The sequence below is a fragment of the Ursus maritimus genome, unplaced genomic scaffold (genome assembly GCF_017311325.1).
Source record: "Ursus maritimus isolate PB19 unplaced genomic scaffold, ASM1731132v1 scaffold_20, whole genome shotgun sequence".
Lineage (NCBI taxonomy): Eukaryota > Metazoa > Chordata > Mammalia > Carnivora > Ursidae > Ursus > Ursus maritimus.
This window is the reverse complement of record NW_024424453.1, coordinates 21,309,855-21,333,894: the sequence shown is the minus strand read 5'-3', so window position 1 is coordinate 21,333,894 and position 24,040 is coordinate 21,309,855. Positions and strand designations below refer to the sequence as shown.

The 24,040-nt window shown below is 36.9% G+C and overlaps 1 protein-coding gene across 10 annotated transcripts in view; it reads right to left on the bottom strand.

Annotated features, from left to right (window-relative positions):
• The window catches only part of TFDP2 (transcription factor Dp-2), a 179,645-nt gene that overhangs the window by 35,190 nt on the left and 120,415 nt on the right, over positions 1-24,040 (bottom strand). For 7 of the 10 annotated variants that reach the window (XM_040636721.1, XM_040636722.1, XM_040636724.1 and 4 more), the window contains 4 exons: positions 23,697-23,800; positions 17,983-18,104; positions 16,495-16,542; positions 319-481 (listed from right to left, as the gene is read on the bottom strand). In XM_040636721.1, the coding sequence (XP_040492655.1) occupies positions 319-481; positions 16,495-16,542; positions 17,983-18,104; positions 23,697-23,800 (437 nt within the window). Of the gene's footprint in view, positions 1-318; positions 482-16,494; positions 16,543-17,982; positions 18,105-19,467; positions 19,530-23,696; positions 23,801-24,040 lie in introns of all 10 variants that reach the window. The other 3 variants (XM_040636729.1, XM_040636728.1, XM_040636723.1) reach the window with 2 other exon arrangements.

Below are 24,040 nucleotides of genomic sequence, written 5' to 3'. Positions count from 1 at the left end.
CTGTGCTTATGCTTTCTCTCTCTCTGTCTCTAATAAATAAAACCTTAAAAAAAAAAAAAAGTATGTTCCTTTTGTAGCCCCCAAAATTATAGTTTAAAAATACATGTTAAGCTTTATGTTTAAATATATAATAAAAGAACCCTTTCTAAAACAAAACAGAAACTCAACAACAAAAGAATTCCCCAATTGACAATATGAAACCCTCAGGTAAAGGAGTCGGGGGTTCTCTAGCTTGTCTGAGTCCTTAACAAATGACAGTCAACCCAGAGATACACTGCTCCACCACCACGGTTAAAGTCAAGTGCATGATCTACCTACCGAATCAGCGGCCAAATGGTTATTTGAATTGGTGAACTCTGATACCAGCTCATCAGCCACTTCATTATATGACGTTGTACCTTTCCGCTGAACTTTCTCACACACTTTCATGGAAAAATGTCTCAAGCCTTTCCCATTTTTATCTCCTTTTTTGCTTCGTTTACTAAAAGAGAAAAAAATACGTATTTATACACCAGACTTCCTTTACAGAACTATAATGTGAGAATATAGTAATCTGATTTTTGCTTTAAGTGGTAAATTTTAAATTGAATTAGAGATGAAGAAATGTTTTGAACTTAATTTTTGCCTTAAAACCTAATAAAGTATGAAGTTAGAGTGTTTTCTATACCCATCATTCATTTATTCAACAAATATTTACTGATCAGTTACTTACTATTATGTGCCAGGTACCGTTCTACACACTGGGAATAAATCCATGAGAAAAACAGACAAAAACACTGTACATATTTACCTTTTTGTATTCTATGTATGCTACAATTCTTTTTCACGTAAAATCGAAAGTACCACTATTCTCAGTTTCATTATCTACTCAAATTTCAAACAGAGGTCATTGGTATTAATAAAATATCTAAGTGTTCAATTATTTTAACTTTGGTTAATGCCCTGTCCTAAACTTTCATAACTTATTAAATTTTCAAGGGTTGTATTTAGTTCTACTAATTTCTGAGTGCCAACTATATGACAAGAGCTGTAGTAGGGACTAGAGTACAAAAATGACAACTGAGGCAAAATCCTTTCCAACTCTGTATGAGTCTTGGAGGACGGGGAAAGACAAATCAGCCCTATTAAGGACAGATAATTTCAATATAGTAAGCTAAGTGCCAAGTGAGAGTTAGTTACAAGTTCATGGGAATTGGGGAGAGGGATATCTTATCTAACCTAGAGGAGAAAGACTTGCTGGAAAAAGAGCCCAGTGAAAACAATCAACAAAATGAAAAGGCAACCTATGGAATGGGAGAAAATATTTACACACCCTTTATCTGACAGGGGGTTAATATCTAAAATATCTAAGCAACTCTAACAACTCATTAACAACAACAACAAAACAAATAACCCAATTAAAAATAGGCAAAAGTCATGAACAGAAATTTCCCCAAAGAAAACACACCAATGGCCCACAGGTATATGAAAAGGTGTTCAACATCACTAATCATTAGAGAAATGCAAATCAAAACCACAATGAGGTCCTACCTCACATCCGTTAGGATGGCTATTCAAAAACAAAAAACAAAAAAGGTAAGTACTGGTGAGAATGTGGAGAAATTAGAACCCTGGTACACTGGTGGTGGGACTGGAAAATGGCATAGTCACTATCAAAAAAGTATGGAGGCTCCTCAAAATATTTAAAATAGAATTTCCATATGATCCAGCGATCCTATTTTTGGGTATATATCCAAAAGAACTGAAATCAGAATCTCAAAGAGGTATCCACACTCTCGTGTTCATGCAGCATTATTCACAAGAGCCAAGATATGCAACCAACCTAAGTGTCCATAGGTAGATGAAAGGATAAAAAAAATGTGGCCTATACATACAGTGGAATATTATCTGGCCCTAAAGGAGAATGAAATCCTGCCATATGCGACAACATGGATGAAGCTGGAGGACATTATACTATGCCAATCACAAAAGGACAAATAATGCATGATCTCACTTATATAAGGTGTCCAAAACAGTCCAACACATAGAAGCAAAGAGTGGAATGATGCTTTCCAGGGGCTGGAGGGAAAGGGAAACTAGGGAATTGTTCAACAGGTTCAATGAAGTCGCAGTTATGCAAGATGAGCAAGTTCTAGAGATCTGCTGTACAACACAGTGCCTACAGTTAATGATAATGTACACTTAAAAATTTGTTGGGGGTAAATCTCATGTTAAGTGTTTTTACCACTGCCACCACCAAAACAAAAGAGAACTGGCAAGAGAAGGAAGTTAGGAAGGGCAACCAGGCAGAAGCAGCAGCAGTAAACACATGGGAGAGTGAAACAGATGATAAATGTTCAGAGACTTAGAAACAAACGGTGCAGCATTACCAGAATATAAAGTGCAAGGCAAAAGATGAAGCGGAAAGGTAGATAAGGGGCCAGGCCCTTAAATGCCATGCAAAGGAACCTGTACTTTATCATATTCCTTTAGTATAATTATATTCATTTGTAAATTATTAACACATCCTACTGTGTTATATATATTAAGAAACAGACTAAATGTACTTTGTAAAAGAATGAGGGAGGGCCACCTGGGTGGCTCAGTCAGTTAAGCACCTGACTTTGGCTCAGGACATGATCTCAGGGTCCTGGGATCGAGGCCCACGTCAGGCTCCCTGCTTAGCGGGGAGTCTGCTTCTCCCTCATCCTCTGTCCCCCCCCCCCCGCTCATGTTCTGTCTCTCTCTCTCACCTGCTCTAAGTGAATAAATACAATATTAAAAAAAAAAAGAAAATAAAAGAACGAGGGAGGGATAGCTACTTTCTTTTTTCCACATTCCAAAGAATCACTACTACTACCACCACCACCACCACTACTACTACTGCTGCTGCTACTGCTGCTACTGAAATACTGGGAAGCCACTAAAGGTACTACCAACATGGTGAGATTTTCAGTTAGGCAGAGATTCTGGCTGCAAAGCAGAAGATGCGTTTATGAGGGGCAAAAGCAGAGACCAGGTGAGAGGCAAGCCTAGGCAAGAAATACCAAAGTCCTGAAATTGGGGCAACTGGATAAGTAGGACTGGATAAGAAGAGAAGGATTTGCATAAATTTTTAAAGATAAAAGTTTATCTTTATCTTTACTAAGTGACTGCTTGATGTGAATGTTAAGAAAGAGGAAAATAAGAGAATGACTCTTAGAAAGAGGGGTCTTTACTGAGATCAAGGAGACAGGAACAAATTCATGAGTTCCTCTTAAGCCTCCTCATTCACATGGTCCAATACTTAGGTAAAATCCACATGCAGCTATTGAGCACTTGAAACCTGGGAAGCCTGAATTAAGATGAATTCATTGAATTTCAAAGATTTGTATGAGAAATGAATGTAAAATATCCCACGATATTTTTTCATTAATTACATGTTGAAATGTAATATTTTAGATATACTAGATTAAATAAGAGATATAAAAATTAGTTTCAGGGGCACCTAGCTGGCTCAGTTGGTAGAGCATACGAATCTTGCTCTTGGGGCTGTGAGTTTGAGGCCCATGCTGGGTATGGAGATTACTAAGAAATAAAATCTTAAAATTAATTTCACATTTGTTTTTATTTTTTAAACTGGCTATTAGAAAATGAAAAATTACATGTGGCTTGCATTACATTTCTATAGGTCAGCAATGATATTGAGTTTGACGTGTCAGTAGAATACCCCAATTGATATATTCAATAGATAACTGCATATGTAAGTGTCACTTTGTAAGTAAGTGAGCTTATAGGATAGGTCACTTATTAACTCATCAGCATGTGTACCCATGCCAGCCTTCTTCCTATCAGTCTTAGAGGATTAGGTATCCCTTTTGTTTTTAAATCTAACTTCTTTTAAGATAACAGCTTTACTGAAATATAATTCATGTACTGTAAGCTCCATTTTTTAAAGTATACAATGCAGCAGCAACGATCACCACAATCTAATTTCTTCACCCTAAAAAGAAACCCTGTACCCACTGACAGTCATGCCTCATTCCCCCAGGCTTGCTTGCTTGCTTCCTTCCTTCTTCTTTCTCTTTCTTCCTTCTTTCCTTCCCTCCTGTCCTTCCTTTCCTTTCTCTCTGTCTCCTCTTTGTTCCTCCCTCCCTCCTCCTTTCCCTCCCTCCCTCCTTCCTTTCCCCTTCCCCTTCCTTCCTTCCTTCCTTCCTTCCTTCCTTCCTTCCTTCCTTCCTTCCTTCCTTCCTTCCTTCCTTCCTCTTTTTAAGCAGGCTCCATGCCAAGTGTGAAGCCCAATGTGGGGCTTGAACTCACGATCCCGAGATCAAGACCTGAGCTGAGATCAAGAGTTGGATGCTCAACTGACCAAGCCACCCAGGCGCCTCCAAAGTCAACTTTTCAACTTGAAATTTTCACTCCAGTGCTTCTGTTTCTGTATTGTTTGCTCTCCTTGAGCTGTTCTATTCAGCATTTGTTTGGTTTTAATAATACCTTTATTGTGAAACTGGAATCTAATCAAAACTCCAGATCCAACTACCACTTTGAAGGAAATACCAAGGACAGAAGAACATGTTAAACTATAGTGCAGGGATTCCGTAAGCAAACTCTTTAGGCTTTTTCTTTAGTATACATGATGTGGTTTCTTCAACTACAAAATTGTAAGGGAAAAAAGGAGGGAGTGAAGAAGGACAGTGAAGGGGGAAAACAGACAGGAGGGGAATCTACAGATTTTGTAAGACATACAAATTTATTTAAATCCTGATTCAAATAAACTATAAACACACACACACCAGTTACGGGGAAGTATGGGAAAATAGCAATAGCAGTACAGTTTTCAAACTCTCCAAATCCCCACATAAAAACAGAGCAACTAGATAGCAAAACCAAAACCCCTTGACAACATTTACAACAAAACTAGGTGACAAGGTATCCTCAACAAGTCCCAGAATACAAACCACCAATACCCAAAATACCTGCCCAATAAAGAAATCCTCATTGGGGCTGCACCTAATGGAACTCAGAACAGGATAATCCCAAAACAGCCATCAAGAATTTACTAGAAAGTACAACAGGCCAATTTGAGAGCATCAGCTGAAACAAGGAGTTTTACCCTCTCAATACCAGCCGAGTGCAAGGACCACAATAAGGTTGCAACAATCTAGTCTGTAGGACTCCTCCAATTGATTTTCAGGAGAAAATGACAAATATGGGAGGTAGGCAAAGTATCTACAGACAGTATGAACATCTGAAGAAGAAAATTAAAAAAACTAGAATAAATATTAAATGCTAAATTCAAGAGTATGTTCAGAAATAAAAGAAGAAAAGATAAAATCAACCCAGAATGACAAGTACCAAAACATTCTAGTAAAATTCTGAATTTCAAAGAAAAAGAATCCTTTATGCATCTAGGAGAAAAAGAGTATCAGATTTTTAACAGCAAGGCATTATGCCAGAAGAAAATAAATATATTTAGGAAATTGACAGAAAGTATGAACCATGGACTTCTGTATCCAACGAAACTGACTTTATCCAAATATAAAATGCACAAACTCAGGGATTACTATTCCCATAGGCTCTTCCTGAAGAAAGCACTAGAGCACAAGCTTCAGACAATCAAAATGACAGAGAGACATTCACATAACACCTGGTGATGTTACCTATAGATACAGTTACCTATAGATCTAAGACTAAATGAGGACTAGGAGGGAAAAAGTATAGTATACTATAGTGGGGATATGCTCCAACACTGTGGATAAAGTATGACTATTAAAAAAATGGGGAGGGGGCACCTGGGTGGCACAGTCGGTTAAGCGTCTGACTCTTGGTTAAGCGTGATCTCAGGGTCTTGAGATAGAGCCCCATGCTAGACTCCATGCTTAGCGCAGAGCTGCCAAAGACCCCCTCTCTCTCTTCCTCTGCCCCTTCCCCAACCCCTGTGCGTGTTCTCTCTCTCTCTCAAAACTTTTTTTTTTTTTAAAGATTTTATTTATTTATTTGACAGAGAGAGAGACAGCCAGCGAGGGAGGGAACACAAGCAGGGGGAGTGGGAGAAGAAGAAGCAGGCTCCCAGCAGAGGAGCCTGATGTGGGGCTCGATCCCAGGACCCTGGGATCACACCCTGAGCTGAAGGCAGACGCTTAACGACTGAGACACCCAGGTGCCCCATCTCCCTCAAATCTTTAAAGGAAATTGGGGAGAGCACAGAGAGAACATATGCAAAAAAATTTTAATTTTTTAGTAACCACATTAATGGTAATATTAGTATTATTTGGGACATTAAGTGATATAATATGGGATAAAACCAATGATATCACCCTTTCATCCTCTTAGTCCCTAAAAATCAGGATTCTTAGCATGGAAGAAAGGGGAATGAGATATAATGGAGAAGAGGTTTAGTAAGATTTGAATTGCAAATATCAATGTGAACCCATGAAGTATTATATATCTTTGTGTATGTCTTAGTTCTGTCCATTTAAAAGGACTAGAAAAAAATGACCAATCTAGTAGCAATGAGCAGCCCCCAACTAGAGCCTGCCATATAATTCTCCCTAAAGGAAACCAGGGCTTCTTAGAGAAATGGCTGATTCCAGGTATAGGGCAGGAAACATATAAGATGAATTTGGAACATCTTATAATATCAGGTAACAAGCACCAAAGACTATTAGGGCCATGTCAAAAGGACTTAAAAATTAATTAGAAGAGGCTCCCACTAGCCAAACATGGGACAATTTAAGGTTCAATTGTGATAATAACTGCAATGTACAAAACCCATCAAGTATGTTCAATTCATGAATTCATAATGACACTTTTAAAAGGAAAGATTTGGTCATCTTTGGAGGAAGACCAGGAACAAGTTCATCAACTTGAAAACTGGCCAATAAAGGGAAGAGATCAAGCATGTATTCGGCTTTCTTATATGAATTGTACCGCCAGGTAAAGAAAGAGTAGAAGAACTGAACTGTCTTTATATAAAAGTAGTGCAAGTAGTTAGAATAATACTAATTGCACCCCACAATGAATTAACAGTTACAAGCTTTAAGCATCAGTGGTGTGCACATCATAAAAAGAGAGACAATGGAAGAACACACCACTATGTAGTCTTGCCAAGGATCAAACATCAGTTTGATAAAGCCACTAAATCTTACTGCCAAACTACAGAAAATACAGAAAACAGAGGAATATGTTGAGTTGCACACGAGTATGAAATCAATAAAATCTAGGCTGTGGGAAACTGCACAGGTCAAACAGCCTAGTTTCAACAACTGAAGTATAAGGAAAATAATGGGACAGAAGGGAGACCTATATATAAAGAGATATCAATTTTTTTTAATGGACAAGACTAAAATGTGCAAAAAGGATGCACATTTAGGTAATAAAACTATCTAAACCTTGAAGGAAGTCATTACTCTAAAAATCAGGATAACAGTTATTTATAGGAGGGTATAGTGATTGGGATGGGGCACAAGAAGGGGCCGCTGGGTTCTACTTCTTGATCTGGTGATGGTTACAAGACTGTTTACCCTAAAGTAATTTATTAGTCATACATTTGCTTTTTGGTGATTTTTCTATATCTGCATCTTATTTTACCAAAAAAAAAAAAAAAAGGTAAACAAAACATGATATTTGAAACAACTAGAAATCTGAGCACTTACCCCATATTTGATATTAAGGAATTATTATTAATTTTTCTAGGAATAATAATGATATTGCGGATATGTTTAAAAAGGAGTCTTTTTAGATATAAGTACAGAGAGATTTATGATGAAAATGATTTGCTTTACAAAATGAGATATGCCATGAATTGATTATTGCTGAAGTTCAAAGATATGCATATAAGAGTCTCATGATATGAGTCATCTACTTCTGTATTTTAAAATCTCTAAAATAAAGAGTTAAAAAGGAGGAAAAGGAATGGTTTGAGCCTATTTTTCATTATTTACATTGGTTTAGTCCTTAGCCTGTTTTCTATAATGAGACCAGCTTTCTCAGGAAGGGGTCTTTCTACATCACGATACCATATTAATACAAAGGAGAATTCAACCTATACAAGACATAACTCTGGATCCTACTGCAGTTCTCATCTAGATGCGTGACAACCAATCACCCAAGACAGAAACCAGATTCAACCTATGTTCTTCTAATGACCTTTCTATCAAATCAATCTCATTCTACCAAATCTAATCTAATTCAAGTCCTAAATAGCTTTGGGATTCAACTTCTCTGTATTCCCACTGCCCTAGTTCAGGCCCTCATAATCTCTCTCAGAATAGAACTAGAGCCTTGTAAGGGTTCTCCTTTGTGCTGTCTAGAGGCATTCCAATCCTTCCTCCATAAGACCATTATGGTGATCCTTCTTTGTTTTCTTTTTTAAGATTTTATTTATTTATTTGAGAGAGAGCAAGAGAGAGAGTGAGGGGCACCTGGGTGGCTCAGTCGGTTAAGTGTCTGCCTTTGGCTCAGGTCATGATCCCAGAGTCCTGGGATCCAGCCCCGCATCGGACTCCCTGCTAAGTGGAAAGTCTGCTTTTCCCTCTTCCCTGGCTTGTGCTCTTTCTCTCTCAAACAAAATCTTAAAAAAAGAGAGACAGCAGGAGCCACCATGACTGGGCCGGGGTGGGGGGGCAAGGGGGGAAGGGTGATGGTGGTGGGGTGGGTAGAGGGAGAGGGAGAAGCAGACTTCCTACTGAGCAGGGAGCCTGACATAGGGCTCCACCCCAGGGCTCTGGGATCCTGACCTAAGCCAAAGGCAGATGCTTTACAACTGAGCCACCCAGGTGCCCCATTAATAATTTCATTTAAAAAAATATTTATTTATTTTAGAGAGATAGACAGTGTGAGTGGGAAGGAGAAGAAAGAATCTGAAGCAGACACTGCACTGAGTGTGGAGCCCCACGTGGGGGCTCAATCCCACAACCTTGAGATCATGACATGGGCCACAACCAAGAGTTGGGTGCTCAACCGACTGAGCCACGAAGGCACCCCAAGTAATTTCATTTTTTAAAAGAATCCACCAATTCCTGTTTGCTACATATATTTCCACACAAAGCTCACTCTATGCTGATTTGCCCTTAGAGTTTGGGGTATTTAGATATAAATGGCTAGCCACACATAAATTTATATAATTAGTACAAGTTAGGTGGCAAAAGTAAATAAGAATTGCTAAAAATAGGGGAGTGCATGAGTTATTTTGAAAGAAATGTTGTGTATGGGTTTTATATTTATGCTAAGAACTGGATAATGGTTTAAAGTAAATCAAAATCTCAACTCCGTATTTATGAACTTTTTAAAAGCCAGGGATGAAGCAAGGTGGTTGTTTTTCATGTAATCCTAGGTCTTTTTTAAAAAGGAAGCAATAAGATAATCATAGGGTAGTTTAGGGTGATCACCTAATTTGCCCTCTACAATCGGACATGGATAATTTTTTTTTAAGATTTTATTTATTCATTTGAGAGAGAGAGAGAGAGCGCGGACAAGTGGAGGGGAGAGGCAGAAGCAGACTCCCCACTCAGCAGAGAGCCCGATGCAGGGCTCAATCCCAGTAAACTCATGACCTGGGCCTACGGCAGATGCTTAACCATCTGAGCCACCCAGGTGCCCCAGGCATGGATAATACTTAAAGGAAGAAACTAAACACAGTCCTTAAAGAGGAACAACTAGACTTTTAACAGCTATTAAAAGCTGATGAACATACTCTTGAAACAAAGACAAGACTACATATAAGAATTTTATGATTATTCAGTGCATGAAATGATAATAAACTTGAAAAAAACTGGTTAAATATCAACAATGGTAAACTATTTATTAGCTATATATTTTCAACAGTTTACTTCATTTAACCCCGACCCACAGTACTCCTCCATCTGAAAAACAGAACTACCAAGTACCCATCTCACAAGGGTGCTGTGAGGATTAAAGATACAGCAGATGCTTTTTCTCTTCATGAGCCACCAGAATTTTCATAAACAATACAAAACTGAAGGATATTACTCAGTACTGGTCGAATCAAGAAATTAAGCTTGTTCTTTGGAAGGCTGGTAGAGCATCGCGCCAAAACAAACCCAACCAATATTCACATTAAGATTCAACAGAAATAAGAACAGTTCATACCTGCAGTACATAGATAGGAGATTGCTCCTGCAACCAGTTCTATAAAAGCTTCACTGAAAGTTAAGGAACAATGCCTCTAGTAAAAGAACATTAAAAGGTAAAAGAACTCAACAACAAAAACAACCCAATTAAAAAATGGGCAAATGACTTATACAAATCGCCAATAAACACCTAAAAAGATGCTCAACATTGGTAATCATTAGGGACATGCAAATCAAAACCACAATGAGATTAGGATGGCTATTACCAAAAAGTGTTGTGGGAACGTGGAGAAACTGGAACCTTTGTACACTGCTGGTGACAATTTAAATGGTACAGTCACTGTAGAAAATACTAGGGCCTTGCCTCTATAATATATAAAGAACTCTTACAACTCAATAACTAAAGGCCAAAGGATATGGAAAACCTTCAAAGAAGATACACAAAGGTCCTATAAACACATGAAAAGATGCTCAACATTATTAGTCATTAGGGCAATGAAAATCAAAACCGTAATGAAATATCATTTCATATTCACAAGGATGGCTATAACAAAAAAGACAAATGATAAGCACTGGAAAGGATGTGGAGAAACTGGAACCTGTTGCTGGTGGGAATGTAAATGCTACAGCTACTCTGGAAGACAGCCTATCAGTTATTCAAAAGGGTAAAGAACTACCATAGGACCTTGCAATTCCATTCTTAGGTATGTGTGTATACAAGAGAAATGAAACTTGTTCACAGACGTTCATAGCAGCATCAACTCAAATATCTATCATTAACGAACAAATACACAAAATGTGGCATATTCATACCATGGAATAAAAATGAATAATGTACTAATATATGCCACAACATGGATGAACCTTGAAAATACGCTAAATGAAAGACGCCAATCACAAACTTAATCAAGGCCAGAGTTGTTTCCTTGAGATCAATTCTCTAAGTTTCAGCCCTGGGGAATAAATGTCTTTGGTGTAATATCTTTTATGTGGAAATGAAATAGGAGGTACAAGGGGATTCGAAGGGTTGGGAAGCTTCAACTGGCCTGGGTGCTCCACAGTCTTCACTTCATTGCCCTCATTACTTCCCTCACTAATTCATTCTTGCTTTTTATACTTGTCACGTCTAAGCCTAGAGCCTTTCCATTATAAGTGAGTATAGGGGAGAATGGTTTCCATTTCCAGTTCTGACTTCTCCTAAGCATACCTTGGGACGTACATTTCTCTACTATCACTTGTCCTTCATTATAATCACATTGACTTTCATCTTCTAATTAGAAAATCTGTATCTCTACCACTTTTTACAGCACTTTCAGAAATTGATTTCCTTTTACTATTTTTTATATGAAAATTTCAATAGGCTTTTAGGGGTTGGGGGTGTAAACATGGTGTTCAGTCTATCACCTTAAATTGGAAGCTTACTACCTAAATCTTAAATAGAGTTTACACATTTTCTTAGAATCAAGCTCTTTGAAACACCCAGACCCTCTTTCCAAATAACACCAAAATATGGCCATATAGTATAAATGCTGTGATCTCTATTAGTCCATAAATAAAGAAACCAGCAGGAAGTATTCTTTACCAAATAAAGCCAAATTGAGAAATAATAATAAAAAAAACTAATTGGCATAGTTTGAAATGCATGTTAACTTTTATTAATAATTTCATTTCAAGTATTCAAAATAATTGTACCCAAAGAATATTATCTTTCCATGAACTTAACTGGAAACTATAATCACTCTTTAATATTTTCCCAATAACTTATTTTTATTTACAAAAATAATTTGTATTATAGAACAGTATACCCCATGCAGAAGCTACAGAAATCTATTTAAATAAGGAATTATATATAATAAGAACTTTATTTCCCATTTAAATGAGCCAACTAGAATAGTTAAATCAGCAAAATAATTTAGTTTGGTAATTCAGTAAAATAATTTAGGAAAAAACCCTTTACTTTCCTGGGAGTATGTATCCATCATGTTGCGTAGGAGGGGAAGAAGGGGTCTGAAATGGGAAATAAATGTTTATTCCTTATGGATCTTCACTCTCTCCCTCCTTGGGTTATATCATTCAGGCCTGAGACCATTTACATGCTGATGATACTACTTATATACTCATGATACTATCACTTAGATAACTAATAAACTTATTGAACTTCATATATCCAAAAAAAAATTCCTTCCCAAACCTACTCTGAACTACAGTAAATGTAAAGGGCATAAATATTCACCCAGCTATTCATACAAAAAAACAAGAGCCATCCTTTATTTTTCTCCTCTTCCTTCCTTCAATCTATCAATAAATCTTGTTGGTTCTACCTCCTCCATCATTTATCGATTTTTTCCTATCTCCACCGACAGGCTGCTGCCCCTGCAATAGTCTTCTGATTTTCCTGCTTCTTTTTTGTCTCCTTAGAATCCATTTATCCCTCAGCAGTCAGTGTGACTTAGATCATGCCATTTCCCTGCTTAAAATCCTCCTTAAAGAGTGTCTACGTGGCTCAGTGGGTTAGGCGTCTGCCTTTGGCTCAGGTCATGATCCTGGGGTTAGGCCCTACATCAGGCTCCCTGCTCAGCAGGGAGTCTGCTTCTCCCTCTCCCTCTGCTTCTCTCTCTCTCTCTCTCTGTCAAACAAATAAATAAAATCTTAAAAAAAAAATCCTCCTTAGAGAAAAGAAACCAAACTCCCTACCAGGACCTACAAGGCCTTTCTTTCATCACGGACTCCTGCTTACCTCTCTCCATCCTCATCTCGCTCTTTGCCTTTCTCACTAACTCCAGGCCACTGTGCCTCCCCAAATACATCAACCTGGGTACTCATTAGGGAGGTTCACATTTGCAGTTCCCTGTGCCCAGAATCCCTGGCTCCCCCACCTCACCTAAGATATTTACATGCCTGACTTCTTTACTTTCAAATATCACCTCCTTAGAGAGGACTTCTCCAAGGTAGCTGCCATTACCTTTTTTATTTTTTTTTGTCTACATCTATCATAATCTAAAAATAATCTTATTTATTTACTACCCCCCAACACACAATATAAGCTTTGTAAGGGCAGACTTCTCTATCTTGTTTATTATTCTCTCCAATACTTAGAACATAAAAGTTAATAGATATTCAAAACGTTTGCTGAATGAATGAACAATTTCCTAAACATCGCTGAAGCAATACAGACATTAACTATACTGAGTTTGATTATTAGCTTATTATAGTTTAAATTATATTAATTAGAATATTAGTTTATTGTAAGTGGAGTTTTAACTTTCCATCAACGCAAAGATAATAATATTACATGAGCATAAAGGAAGAACACAACACCACTGTGCTACATCTTATTCATTTAAGGTAGGAACAGAGACAAACACCCACAGACTGCCATCAGTGCCTGTGGGGCACCCAGGACCTTCTTCCCTAAGTAGAGGTCCCAAAAGGAAAATCAGATCTATTTGGAAGAGATGCATGCAGAAGACACCATCAGATTCTGTCCAAGGAGGAAAGAGAAAGTGAACAAACATCTTTTAGGATTAAAACTCCAGACAAGACCAAAAAGGGGGTTTTCAGCTTCTTCTACAAGCTCTTTGAAAAGAAGTCCAGTGGATCAGAATACAGGGGGAAAAAACTCATGAGAATCCCTAAATGCGGGGCGCCTGGGTGGCTTAGTCGTTAAGCGTCTGCCTTCGGCTCAGGGCGTGATCCCGGTGTTCTGGGATCGAGCCCCACGTCAGGCTCCTCCGCTGGGAGCCTGCTTCTTCCTCTCCCATTCCCCCTGTGTTCCCTCTTTCGCTGGCTGTTTTTCTCTCTCTGTCAAATAATAATAATAAAAAAAAAAAAAAAAAAAAAAGAATCCCTAAATGGATCTTTCACCCACCGAACAAAATTTCTTCAGAAACTGTCTCTCACAAATGATCTTAACAAAGGAACAGCTGTGTAAGACATACTTAAAGTTGTACTGTCAAGTGGTAAGATGAGGATTAAAAGCCTCATATATATTGATGTATAAATCAGTTGTAATTTGTTATAAATTTATATAAAGTTATAATTTATAAAAGTTACAGATACATCAATATGTGGATGTATAAATCCCTGAAGAAAATGAATACCAACACCAACATATGATACTAAATCAACATACAAGACACTGAAGAGATAAAGATCAGTCTATGTTTGAGAGCTAGCTTATTGAACCTCAATACTGGGAGAAAGGAAACAAAGAAATTTCACAGCATTACAGAAAAATACAATGCATTTGGAGGAAAATAAACTTTGTAAAACAGTAACAACAACAACAACAAAATCACAGGTAGTAATCTTTGTGACCTGATTGTGGGGGTTGGGGAGGATTCACTAAAGTTATATTAAAAAAATAAAAAGAATAAAAATCACTAGGAAAAAAAAAGTCACTATACCATATGCAAAAAGGGAAAGCTGAATCAATGTTTATACCAACAAATTTAATCTGGCACTTCTACATGTGATCTTTAGAGGTCTCTCTTAGGAAGGAGTGTAAAGAGAATCTTGTTTTCTTATACTGTTTGCAGTACATAAGTGCCACCAATCGTAACTAATGAGTAGTGCCATTTTAAGGCCTTAAACATTGCTAAATACATCTGCATGAACTTGTACTGCTGCCCTTTCCGAGGATAGATACAAAAAAAGACCAGCAGGACTCGGAAAGAGGAATTTCCATTAGAGAGGAAAGAGCACTTCGCTCTGTATCTCTGTATGATACAGCAGTTCCTCAGACATGATTTTATCTGTTCTAGACAGTTAAGAACCAAGAAGCAAGCAACAAATGCCACAAAGGAACTAAAGTACAGCTGATAGATACACAAGAAAACACACATTTTAAAATATATAGCCTCAAGGTCCTAACTCAGAGTCTTTACATTTTTATTTTAGGCTGAATTCTTTTTTTTTTTTTTTTTAAAGATTTTATTTATTTATGTGACAGAGAGACAGCCAGCGAGAGAGGGAGCACAAGCAGGGGGAGTGGGAGAGGAAGAAGCAGGCTCCCAGCAGAGGAGCCTGATGTGGGACTCGATCCCGGAACGCCAGGATCACGCCCTGAGCTGAAGGCAGACGCTTAACGACTGCACTACCCAGGCGCCCCTATTTTAGGGTGAATTCTAACACATTTGGCCATCTAGTTTCTCAGTACATAGCAAATCAGAGGTAGCAAACTAGAAAATAGAGAAGACAGAAAACTATTTATTATACTGAAAGCAGATGACCTAACAAAAGAAAAGAGAAAACCAAGATTTACTGTCTGCTTGCTAGAACTCACAATTATAAGTCAAAGACAGAACTACCAATATAGTATGCCACCACGGAAACTACTTCTAAAGTGAACAAATGAGGCTTTGAATCCTTTATCTTACGATTTCTTTTTCTCTTATGGAAAGATGAAATACTAAAATGATAAGGAGCAGAGAAAGGCTGGGTAAGGGTATTTTACAGATGAGAGCAGATGACCTAACAAAAGAAAGGAGATTTCCATTGGAAAAAGGAGTTACAAAATCTTAGAATCAAAAATAAAATTCAAAAAGCATAGCTGGCAAAGTTTAATTTAAATAAAAACAACTCTGGGATGCCTGGGTGGCTCACTCAGGTAAATGTCTGACTCTTGATTTCGGCTCAGGTCATGATCTCGGGGTAGTGAGATCGAGCCCCATAACGGGCTCCGCTCTAGTGGAAAGTCTGCTTCTCTCCCTCTCCCTCTCCCCACAATGTGTGCACCCGTGCTCTCTCTCAAATAAATAAATCTTAAAAAAAAAAAAAGTAGTAACAACCTGACAAAATTCCTGCCTCGAAGACAATGAGTCTTATTTTAACACAGTGCAACATTAATATGGTACCTCATATAGTAAGTGGTTTACACGGCACACTGAACTTTAAGTTCAAATAATGACCCTACGGTGATCGTTTTTAACCCTGGAGCTTCTGACTTGGTAGGCATTCAAACTGCATTCAACACTCCACAGGTGATTCTGACACACACTGAGAAGCACTGTCCTAATAGTCCAAGGAAAGGTTACAGCGTATTTGACATATTAGTTAAGAAAGAAGTGAGAACTTATTATAATCTTTAAATGTGTTCAAATAAAACTTGTTTTTAAAAGGTTTGGGCACATTGAGGTAATGTGGTGTCTTCACTCTGGTAGAATACTTCATCTCCCAAAAGGAGGGAGAGGGCTAACTGACATACTACCAATAGCCAATCTACTCATAGGATAATTTCTTTTGAAACCATGCAAATATAATGAATATATGTAATGATAAGTGAAGTAGAACACTCAGTAAGGCATGAAATAAAGGCAGAAACTCAATGAAGTTAAAGTTACGTGAAGAAAAACAGCTCTAATTAAACTAGAATAGTCTGGACACAAAACTCCTCTCTATCCAGTAGCATCTCCCAAACAAAATACTTAATACTTATACTCACCTTTCTGAAAAATCAGAATCTATAAATTCTCTAGCTCGTTTTCTATCACTAAAAAGAAAAAAAAAAGACAGCATAAAAAGAACAGGTATTTAAACACAATTTTATTTCACGAATAATTTATTGTGACCTGTCTAATTCCACAGCAAATATATCCAAACACAAAATCTAACAAATAGAAATGTTTTATCATAGGACCAAGAAATCACAACATAATAAATTATACCACGGGATCAAAAAGATCACAATATACCAACACGGTCTGAAATGAGCTCAATGAAAACAGGAAGAAAATACTGCAGAGTTAGAACGGAGAAGGCACAGAAAAGTATTAGTCACTGCGTAATGACTGAGCAGTCATTTCATTCCACCCCCAATATAAAGCACAGCTGGGGCTGACAATATCCAAACCCTGGTCATCTCCAAAGCGAGCCAGCACGAGTAGCACAGGTTTCGCTTTCATGTTATAATCTCTCAAGGTTATGCAGAAATCCAAGCTAATTTTCAGATCCTACATGGGATAAGGACTGAATAAAGGCCAGAATTACAGGTGATTGTGTCATTTCATCCCCTTCGATAGTGAAACAGTATGTATACATGTGGAACTCTTCTGTCGTGTGTGTGTGTGTGTGTGTGTGTACATATGAACATGTGTATGGCTTCAAACACTTTGCCAGGATTATTCCACTAATTCATTTAATATCCTGGAAACAAGAAAGCTCTTATACAACCAAGATTTACTGTCTGCTTGCTAGAACTCACAATTATAAGTCAAAGACAGAACTACCAGTATAGTATGCCACCACAGAAATTACTTCTAAAGGGAACAAATGAGGTTTTGAATCCTTTATCTTACGATTTCTTTTTCTCTTATGGAAAGATGAAATGGTAAAATGATAAGGAGCAGAGAAAGGCTGGGTAAGGGTATTTTACAGGCAGAGATGAAACAGGTAAAGGTTTGACACTAAAATGGCAAATGAATAGCACACGGGATATTGATTTAATTGTCCAGTGTTTCAAAAGGATCAAGAAAAAAAACTCAGTAAAATTTTTAATATTTTTGGCCTCTTTTTCCTAGTTCATTTTCTGGTATTTAAGGAAACAAAAATTCACAGCGGAAATTCTGAGTACAGCCAACATTTAATATGCAATTCTTCTCTTAAGTTTGTTAAAACAATATAAAATATAGAATTTGAATCTCCCAAGCAGTTAAATGTCATAATCATAAAAAGCCGTCCATTTTCAGAGTTGGAAAGTCAGAAGATTCAGGTACAAATTATTGTATTGTTTTTCTCTATTTAAAAATGGTTGCTCCATAAATGATTTATATCTAAGATATAAAGTGAAATAAAATAGGTGGTTTTAAAGGCAACACATTAGTTTTTAAGGACTAGGCTAACATAAAACAAGAATGGAAGACAAAATAGTGAGAGGAAAAGATCACAGCTTAAGAAAGAGTTTTAAAAATGGTAATTTGAACCACACTCTTACCCTGGGACCCAGCCAGTAGCTTCTGCGATGTGTGTCTGAGTAACCATTGCTGGTGCAGGGGTATACGGACTCCCAATCAGAACACTTCCTGAACTGGTTAGTCTCTGTGGTGTGCTTATAATCTATGAAGTGAGGACACAGCAAATAACATTCTTAGTTATTAAGAAACGCTACAGGCAGAAAATAATGTTGACTGCTAAGCTACAGATAAGGAGGAAATCTTACTGCCTAAAATGCACTTAATATCAATCATCTAAAACATAAGATTTTCAACGTATATTCTAGGATCTTAAAGCGCAAGTAATTGAAGATTGACATGAGGTCACAATACAGGTTTCAGCAAGTGAACAGCAATCTGGAAGGATTAAGCTGGCAACTAACAATGTTTTAAAAATCAGAAAAACAAACTTTCTTTGAAATTATAGAACCTAACTGCAGTTGAACTTGATGTATTCAAACTAGGGCAAGAGTACATCAGATCTTCATGTTCCAAATACACACAAAGGCATTATACAATTTGGATTATTGTAACAGATGTAATTTATCTTCTTTTTTCAAGAGCATCTCCTCATGTCATTAAATACTCTTCAAAGACATTTTAAAGACAGTGAAACATTTCAATCATGCGGATCTATTATCCCCTACTGTTAGATACATATGGATACTCAATTATCCAATATTGTAAGCAATGCTGTGATGAACATTTTTGTACAATGATCTTGGCCCTAGTATCTATTTCCTAAGGACAGACTCTAGAAAGGTAATTAATGGAACTAAGGATAGACTTTTAAAAAGAGTTTCTTGATAGGTATTACCAAAATCGCTGCCCAGGACTTCACCAGTAAATAGACCATGTTTTTTCCAAAAATGTTAATAATAATTAGTACAAAAAACAATTCAGCATTCTACTGGTATCTTTTTAAGTATTTTTGTCAAAAAAATAAGGGCATGCTCCAGTGAGTGGGGGTATTAATGCAACAATATTGGCCCTAACATTGGTAACTGTTGAAGAACGAGCTGCTGTGCACACAGAGATTCTCTCGCTCTTCTTTTTCTTTCCAACCCGAGACACAGGACCGCCCTCACCAGGCAACCCCAGATCTTTGGATCTCCTAAAGGGAAGAGATTCTATCTTCATATACTTTTGAAAATTTCCATAACAGTAAGGTTTTGTTTAAAGTACCAATTAAGAGAGAAAAGCATCTACATGGGCTACATATAATTTTTAAATGACAGATCTTAAAAGAAATAGTTCTATTTCTATCACCTGATGTAGGTCCAAATACTAATTAATTTTTGTATCCCTGATCAAATGACACCTGTTTCTGTAGGCAGGGTCTAACTCCAGTCATTAAGTTAGTTGCTAATTTGCTCCATAAAGAACAATGGGAAGGATTCATTTGCATTTCAAGCTTAGTTCAGCCTTGGTTATTAAAGTCTCATCAACATTTATTCATTTACTCAACATTTAAGAACGTTAGTTACCTCTGTTTGTGTATGGCATTTTGCCAATTTGGAGCTAGGGAGATGTTACTATATACAAATGCCTAGGAAATAATTTCAATAAGTTAATTCGATAGTTAAAAAAATAAAAACAAAAGACAATGAATACTGATAGATGTCTGGAGAATTCTGATTCTCTACAATATTCCAAGGATTATTAAATGAGGAATTCAGAAACTTACCTCATGAGAAAATATGAACACTGGACAATGGGTTTGTATCTCCTACCCTTCTACACTCCCCACCCCACCTCCGCATCTCCATTTCAGTGTAAAATCTTTAAGGGTAGATGAAATGTTTGCAGAGCCTAGCACAGTGCTAGGAGATGTTCAGAGAAAACGCACAATAAATATTTGATGAACGGAGACAGAAGACCCATCTGTAAAAATGAAAAAAGTAGCTTCTCTGTTCATTAATATGCCAGAAAGGATTACATAAAATCCAGTAAGAAAATAAAAGTTAAAAGACATAGTTCTCACCAATCACTACATTACACATTCATGAGTCCTGTATCATGCTGACCTTGAGTGTGAAGCTTAAGAAGGAAAATTTGAGTACTTAATTAGTCTCTGGTCTACTCTATTTCTAGAACAGGAGTCTCCACAATCCTAAGCATCCAGACTTACCCTTGAGATAGACTGCATTATTTGTGCAGTATTAGTATTACTAAGTTCTTTTTCTGTATCTATTATTAAGTAGCCTACAGGCTCAGTTTACCTGATTTAAAGGACTTTGTAGAAAAAAAAAGATGAAGAGAAGAGGAAGGGAAACAGGACACAGAAAAAAACTGGTTATCATTACTGAGAAAGGCTTTGGAAATGAATTGCTATGTTCTGGTTTATTTTTTCTTCCTCAATCAGAATGTTAGCTGATAGCCTTTGCTGATCTGACAGTGATAACAATATTCTGTTCTTTTCTCTTAGCCTAGTGCCTGGTATGCACTTAATAGCAGAAATCCTCAATAAACATTTCCTGAATGAACAAACTGGAGGGATGATATACTTCAATTAAAAAGACAAGTTAGAAGTTCATGTGAGATGCAATGAATTCCTAAATTAGGACAATGACAGTGAACCTTAAGAAACAAAATCAAAGAAAAGCCAACAGAACTTGATCGACCACTGAATACACGAAAATTATATAGGTGATGAGTCAGGTATGTTTTATAAAACTGAACCTTAATTTTGAAATCCCAATTGAAATTAGAGGTAATCAGAGGTAATTACTTCTTATATTCAGTTGATCTGATAAGGAAAATAAACATTTATTTTAAATTCCAGCACCTACTTCTCCCCACCCCAAAGAAATCCTTAATTTAAATGTAATCATGCAGTTTTTTTTTTTTTTTTTTTTAAAGATTTTATTTATTTATTTGACAGAGAGAGACAGCCAGCGAGAGAGGGAACACAGCAGGGGAGTGGGAGAGGAAGAAGCAGGCTCATAGCAGAGGAGCCTGATGTGGGACTCGATCCCGGAACGCCAGGATCACGCCCTGAGCCGAAGGCAGATGCTTTAACGACTGCGCTACCCAGGCGCCCCTAATCATGCAGTTTTTGACAATGGATTACAGTTGGGCTATGAAAATCATATAGCAATTGAACCTCATTCTGAAGATTTTCTACCTTCAATCAATATATCTTACATACTACTGCCATCTACAGTAAGAACAGCCAAGAAATTGTTACAGCCTTGTATGGTAGCTACACTGGTGGTGAACAGAATAAAATAGAGTTGTTCAATCACTATGTTGTATACCTGAAATTAATGTAACATTTTGTGTCAATGATACTTCAATTATAAAAAAAGAAAGGGAAGAAAAAAAAAAAAAGAAGGGAAAAAGGATCTATACAATTATAAAGTATTACATTAAAGGATTTTATTATTTCATAAAATTTTAGTTTTCACTATAAGAAACATGTACTTTTTAACCATGTTAAAATAAAGATGGTTATGAGATTATATGACAAGATTACCTTTAAGTTAAAGGGCAAGTATTCCAAGCTAAAACAGTTATTGTTAAACTAGTTTCTATAAACAAAAACAACCTTCTTGGGACTTTCTGAAATTTCTATCTACCATTAAGACCTGGCTTAAAAAAAGACATGTGAAATTTAAAGGTCAAGTAGAGAAAGATAACAGAAAGAAGCAGATTTTTAAAAAGAGGCTTTAGTCAAGAGTTTTCCAACTTAAAAAAAATACTTTTAAATCACAGATGAGAGACTGAAGGTGAGGGGACAATATTCAAAAGAGATAAACAAGAAAAGAGAGAAATGGCTCTAACTGGGATTCTACAACAATGAGGAAGTCAAAAAGAAAGCTTTCATTTCTGTCCAACAACTGAGAACTGTAAAAAGTACCTCAGTATTAAGGATACAAATTAAGGCCTGGTTTTAAGAGGAGCCCCAAATCTCCTTTCCTTCTTCTGACCTTTGTTTTGCTGATTCTGAGGTTTGTAGTAATGAGTAAGTAGTATACAAGACTACTTACCATTGTCAGAGCTGAGGTGTAACAGTAATTACATGTATAGTAACTCAAATTGACAATGGAAAGAAAAACTGTTTCCAAAAAAAGGAATTCAAATTTAAGCCATAGCAGTATCACTAAAATATTGACAGGAAATAGTCTCTTGAAACAGAGGACTACTGTTAGGGAGAAACTCTAAGAGTTCAGAGATGTTTATTTAATTTTGGTGTTTATATAATCACATTTCAAAATACAGACTTTATTTTTTATTTTATTTTTTTTTAAAGATTTTATTCATTTATTCGACAGAGATAGAGACAGCCAGTGAGAGAGGGAACACAAGCAGGGGGAGTGGGAGAGGAAGAAGCAGGCTCATAGCAGAGAAGCCCGATGTGGGGCTTGATCCCATAATGCCGGATCACGCCCTGAGCCGAAGGCAGACGCCCAACCGCTGTGCCACCCAGGCGCCCCTAAAATACAGACTTTAAAGTCAGGTGCCTTCTCTCATTTACACCTACTGCAGTGGCTGGTGAGAAGCAAAAGCATAGTAAATGGTTGAAATATACCCTAACTACCTTGAAATGGGGACGCTTACCTGAGCTTAAGTCTCCATGAGGTTTGGAGCTAGACTACATTCTTCACATAGTTACAATAAATTGTGCAAGATCTTTAGCTTGAATTCTGTAGATAATTAACAGTCCTCAAGTGGTCAAGAAAAATGTCATGTCTTGAATGTCTTAAAATCTTAAAGATTTGCTGAAACCACTAATTATGTTAAAAGATATATTTTTTTGCCTAAATAATTTTGCATTTAACAGAGTCCACAGTACTGAGTATTATGGGCAAAATTTATCCTTCCTGCTCTATAGATGAGAACATGCAAGCACTGACAATGAAGAGTTACCTGTTCAAGTGCTTACATGCTTTTGCTAAAGGCGGTGAGACCATTAAATTAAGTATAGTTTCTAGGGTAATTGCATGTGACTTTGCTTATAAATAAGGCTTTTCTAAAAGTGCTGTATAGGGGTGCCTAGGTGGCTCAGTCGTTAAGCGTCTGCCTTCGGCTCAGGTCATGATTCCAGGGTCCTTGGCTCGAGTCCCGTACCGCACCGGGCTCCCTGCTTAGCGGGAAGCCTGCTTCTCCCTCTCCCACTCCCCCTGCTTGTGTTCGCTCTCTTGCTGGCTGGCTTTCTGTCAAATAAATAAATAAAATCTTAAAAAAAAAAAAAAAGTGCTATACACATCAAGCTCTAGCATAATTAATGGAATACCTTCAGAGAAACGGTTAAATATTTTCCATTTTGCATTCATTTTTTCTACTACTAAAGACTGATAGCTTTGGATATAGATTAAATGTTGGGTCATATTCAATTTATATTAGAGTACATAGCTTAGGGCAGTAAAGGTTATTGTATGAGAAAAAAGAGAAGAACATAAAACATAATAGATTTCAAATCAATTTAATCAAACTAAAAACAAGAGAAGCCTACCATAGGGAGCAGGCAAAAACCTTGATATTACATATCCAGGATCCAGACTCAAATACACAAACATTAAACACTGAAGAGCACACAGCCTTTCTTTTTCTCAAGACTTAGTTACATTCTGATAAAAACAAAACTTTTTAAAAAAGTGAATGAGTTAAGAAGTGAACTGGAATTTTTGTCCAGTATCTTTAGTACAATTATCCTTTAAATTAGTCTTGCCTAATCAAAATGTCAAATTCTAAGATTTGATGGTTTTCTTACCATTTGGGGTCCAACATTCACATTTATTGGTCCTAAGGTTTTTGGTAAAATCTTTGTTGGTGAGTTGGTGCTGGAAACTGGAAACGCAACAAATGAAATGTTACCTGAAATGATATCAAAATATTAGGTTAGGGCGGGGGAATGGGATAGACTGGTGATGGGTAGTAAGGAGGGCACGTATTGCATGGTGCACTGGGTGTTATACGCAGCTAATGAATCATCGAACTTTACATCAGAAACCAGAGATGTACTGTATGGTGACTAAGATAATATAATAAAAAAATGTTAAAAAAAATCTTAGGTTAATGTTCTGCAATATCAAGGTCACCTTCTATCTATACATT